Here is a 4551-nt window from a genome sequence, read left to right on the forward strand (position 1 = left end):
CGATAAATTTTTACCGTGTGCTCTTTGCCGAGTGTTACACTCGACGAAGGGGTTTGCCGAGTGTTTTAGTTTATTTGCCATGTGCCATAGGCACATGGCAAAACTCCTGTTCCCATAGTGAATGTAGATTAATCAATATATTTGTAGATGTATAATAATTATCGAGAAACAATATAGATTAAAAAAGCAATATATTCGTTTTCTTTTCTCACCCATGACAAATGTTTCTTAGGTAACATTCTAAAATTCTAACACCTAAATTAGAAGAAAAATATAACTATATAGGTACAAAGTACTAGAAGTCTAAAATACTATACAAATAATTAATTTAGATTAAAAATAAAAAGGAAAAAATACATTGGGCCTAAACAAATGATCGGTGATCGCAATTCGTAAGAAACCAAGAATCAAGATGTCATCGTCGTGAAGCCCTGCCTGGTCGCCGTCCTCGTGCACCGTGTCCGTGTCTCCGGTAGTCTAGCTCTCCGCGGAGGCGTGGCTCGCCATCTCCGCGTGCGTAAGGCGCATGTTGCGAACTCACGATCAGAGTGTGCTATGTGCAACGTGACTCCTCGCCTCCTCTCTATCCGAAAGCCGCGGAGAAAGGAAACTAGGAAAGAAATGACAATGTTGTCTTTTTGGGCCATCTTGCCAGTTTTGTGTCTCTCTTCTCATTAGTTTGCTAATGCCTAATAGACTATAGGACCTCGGGGTTTGTATACATGGGCTTGGACCCCTTCTCCGCTTGGGCCCTCGGCCATCACACCTCATGCCCTACCCCTAGGGCCGGAACTGACCAAACATTTGGTACCTGAATCCGAAGGTTATGGTTCATGGGTCGTGACTCTAGTGGTTTTGAGTCGATGACCCTAGTACAAGAAATCTGGAGTCGAGGGTTGCGAACCCAGCAGTCCTAGGTCGATGAACCTAGTACGAAGCCTAGAGACGAGGGTTGTGAACCTAGGGCGCCTACACTACCAGAAACCTCAAATTTGTCGAGTGTTTTTATGTTTGCCGAGTGTATTTACTCGGGCACTCGGCAAATAAATTTTTTACCGAGTGCTATCCTAAAAACACTCGGCCAAAAAAAAAACACTCGGCAAATAGGGAAGTTTGCCGAGTGTCAAATAAAAAACACCCAACAAATGGGGGGTTTACCGAGTGTAAAAAAACACTCGGCAAAAAAGAAGGTTTGTCAAGTGTACAAAAACAACACTCGACAAAGCAAAAAAAATGTAGAAAATAAAAATCCCACCCGCCCCTCCCCTCCCTCACGCACACACCCCCTCCTCGTGCACCCGCCCCTCCCCTCCCCAGCCCCCCTCCCCTCCCCTCCCTCCCTCCCCTCCTCCCCTCCTCCCGCCGGAGCCCGCCCCCTCCCCTCCCTCCCCTTCTTCTTCCCCGCCGGATCCGGCCCCTCCCCTCCCCTCCTCCCTTCTTCCCCGCCGGATCCGGCCCCTCCCCTCCCCTCCTCCCTTCTTCCCCGTCGGATCCGGCCCCTCCCTTCTTCCCCGCCGGATCCGGCCCCTCCCTTCTATCTCGGCTCCCCCCTCCCCTACCTTCTTCCCCGGCGCAGCCCCTCCCCTCCCGCTTCTCGGCACCGCCTCCCCATCGGTGAGATCCGGCGGCAGGCGTGGATGGTGGCGGCAGCGGCGGTGCTGGTGGTGCGGGCGTGGTGTCGGCGTCCCTCCTCCAGATCTGGCCGTCGGCGCCTCCCTCCTCCACACAGAAGGGCACCATGTTGGCCTCGGCGTGGTTGCCGCCAGCGGGCTAGGAGAGGCAGGACACGGTGCTTGTCCGTCAGGTACCACCGCCGCCCTATGTCGAGCTTCCCATGTTTGCTGAGTCAGTACTGAAATTTATACATGTTTTTTTTGGGTAGATCCATGCAATGTGTTTTTGGACTGTTGTTAGCATTAGATCTGTTAATTTTTGGCACCTACTCAGTACTGAAATTCTAATTGGATGGTTCTGGAGTACTATTTGTCAACTCTTGAGCTGGCAGATTGATGATGAAACAATTACCCTAAGCGCTTTATTCCAATGATACCAGTGATGGAAAGCTATGTTACAATAGCTTTTGTGGTTTTCAATCTGAAACTGCAGATCAAGAGTTTAGCTTTTGTGGTTTTCAATCTGAAACTGCAGATCAAGAGTTTAGTTTTTTTTAAAAAAATTTTGTGCTATTTTTTTCTTCCAGTTATGTCAAGATGGAAAACTTGACTAGAAGATGGCATTTAGATCTGTTGTTTAGTTTCCTTTTGGTTTAACTAATGGGAGAAGTGATGAGATTATATCCACACGAGATATCTGCATTCTTTTATGATGACAACATCATGCATCACCATCTGATCTCTCATTGCTTTAATCTATTGCTTTTACTAGAAAATATTGGCCCCCTAGTTTAATATTGTACTCTAGCTTTTATGGTTGGTAGTTGGCAACTGCACATCAAGCATCATTACAATCTTTTAAAAATGTTGTACTGCTATTTGTTGCTCTGATATTTTGATCATGTCTGTGGTTGAGGTTTATTAGAGTTGTATAAGATGAATTTTAATGGGAGAAGTGATGATATCATAACATAGGAGATATCTGCATTCATTGTGATGATCACATCATGCACTACCATCTAATCTCTCTTTAACATTTCATTTTTACTATAAACTTTTGCCAGTTTTATAGTATCTTGTAAGTCAACAGTAGTTCTCTAAAGTCTAAATAGTTATTTGTTGGTTGTTGTATTTTTTATGTGCAATCTGTGATGCAAATTCCCATTTCCTGAATCACTGTGATTATTGCAACAAAAATCACCATCTTTCGGCTGAGATTGCACCGCAAATTTAGTTTTTATTGCATTCAGAGTATGTTTTCTAGTGTAATTTGTTGTAGTCAATGCCATTTGGTATCTGACTTGCAGTCATTTTTTGTGATTGTGTGTCTCGAAACATGGCAGAATACAAGGGGAACGGATCTTGCGACACTAGTTGCTTATTTATGAGTTTCCAATTACTATATGCCCGTTTACATGTTTTGATTGTTCTAATGATCATGACTGAAAAAACTGATAATTGTTTTTTCTTAGCTAGTTAGCCAGCCAGGTATAATTTGTTTTCTGAATATAGTTTTTTGTTTTTTCTTAGCTAGCTAGCCAGCTAGTGTAATTTGTTTTCTGAATACAGTCTTACTATTATTATTGGAGTTCACTTGATTGGCCTTTCTGCTAGTGGCATCTTGACTGAAAACTGATGTGATTTTTTTAGTAGTTATAGGTAGTCTCTGGATTATTATATTTCACTTGATTGATCAAAGTTTTATTTAACTGATGGATGATTTCTGTTACATTTCAAATTGTATGGTATTGGAATGCATATCTGACATGATTGCATTTGTATGCAGATGCCAAGCGTCTCATCGGCAGGAGGTTCTCTGATGCCTCTGTCCAGAGCGATATCAAGCTGTGGCCCTTCAAGGTCATTTCTGGGTCTGGTGAGAAGCCAATGATTGTTGTCCAGCACAAGGGTGAGGAGAAGCAGTTTGCAGCTGAAGAGATCTCCTCTATGGTTCTCATCAAGATGCGTGAGATCGCTGAAGCTTACCTTGGCAGCACGATCAAGAATGCTGTTGTGACAGTCCCTGCCTACTTCAACGACTCACAGAGGCAGGCCACAAAGGATGCTGGGGTGATTGCTGGCCTCAATGTGCTGCGTATCATCAACGAGCCAACTGCTGCTGCTATTGCCTATGGTCTTGACAAGAAGGCTACCAGTGTTGGCGAGAAGAACGTCCTCATCTTTGACCTTGGAGGTGGTACCTTCGATGTCTCCCTCCTCACCATTGAGGAAGGTATCTTTGAGGTCAAGTCCACAGCTGGTGACACCCATCTGGGTGGTGAGTACTTTGACAACAGGATCGTCAACCACTTCGTCCAGGAGTTCAAGAGGAAGAACAAGAAGGATATCACCCGAGGGCTCTCAGGAGGCCGAGGACTGCTTGTGAGAGGGCGAAGAGGACTGAAATATGCTGAGAAAAAAATATTTTTTTTCTTTGGAAAATAGGTTTGTCGAGTGTAATTCTCAAAAACACTCGGCAAACAATAATGGTATGCTGAAAAAAAAATTATTATTTTTCTTTGGAAAATAGGTTTGCCGAGTGTAATTCCCCAAAACACTCGGCAAACAATAATCCTTTGCTGAGTGTATTTTGAAAAAACACTCGGCAAACCACTTTTTTTTGCCGAGTGTCAAATTTGACATTCGGCAAACTATTTGCCGAGTGCGCGATAAAAAACATTCGGCAAATAACTGTTTGTCGACACTGTAGATGCCGTGTGCTATTTGCCGAGTGTTACACTCGGCAAAGCCTTTGCCGATTGCCGAGTGTTTTTTAGTCTTTGCCGAGTACCTATGGCACACGGCAAAGTCACTGTTTTCGGTAGTGCTAGGTCGATGGCCCTGAATTGAGGAGTCTGCATAGGTACGTGATTTGGAGTAAGTTGGGTCGCTTTGATTTATGTATATAGTACATAAATACAACATTTATACATTGATG

General features: G+C 44.1%; 1 protein-coding gene, 4 non-coding genes and 1 pseudogene across 5 annotated transcripts; all 6 read left to right on the forward strand.

Annotated features, from left to right (window-relative positions):
* Positions 1 to 2000: 2000 nt before the first annotated feature.
* LOC136506315 (small nucleolar RNA Z194) lies at positions 2001 to 2102 on the forward strand. The gene has a single exon (XR_010771529.1). It is a non-coding gene; the product is annotated as a small nucleolar RNA Z194 (small nucleolar RNA).
* Positions 2056 to 4058, forward strand: LOC136503345 (heat shock 70 kDa protein 2-like). Its single transcript, XM_066498451.1, has 2 exons — positions 2056 to 2155; positions 3400 to 4058. Exons 1-2 carry the CDS (start codon positions 2056 to 2058, stop codon positions 4056 to 4058), a joined length of 759 nt encoding a protein of 252 aa, XP_066354548.1.
* Positions 2276 to 2358, forward strand: LOC136506273 (small nucleolar RNA Z195/SNORD33/SNORD32 family). Its single transcript, XR_010771494.1, has one exon. It is a non-coding gene; the product is annotated as a small nucleolar RNA Z195/SNORD33/SNORD32 family (small nucleolar RNA).
* Positions 2562 to 2642, forward strand: LOC136506278 (small nucleolar RNA Z195/SNORD33/SNORD32 family; annotated as a pseudogene).
* LOC136506281 (small nucleolar RNA Z196/R39/R59 family) lies at positions 2754 to 2835 on the forward strand. Its single transcript, XR_010771496.1, has one exon. It is a non-coding gene; the product is annotated as a small nucleolar RNA Z196/R39/R59 family (small nucleolar RNA).
* On the forward strand, positions 2894 to 3032 carry LOC136506328 (small nucleolar RNA F1/F2/snoR5a). The gene has a single exon (XR_010771538.1). It is a non-coding gene; the product is annotated as a small nucleolar RNA F1/F2/snoR5a (small nucleolar RNA).
* Positions 4059 to 4551: the final 493 nt, after the last annotated feature.

Source organism: Miscanthus floridulus, chromosome 14 (genome assembly GCF_019320115.1).
Source record: "Miscanthus floridulus cultivar M001 chromosome 14, ASM1932011v1, whole genome shotgun sequence".
In the NCBI taxonomy this organism is placed as follows: Eukaryota; Viridiplantae; Streptophyta; class Magnoliopsida; order Poales; family Poaceae; genus Miscanthus; species Miscanthus floridulus.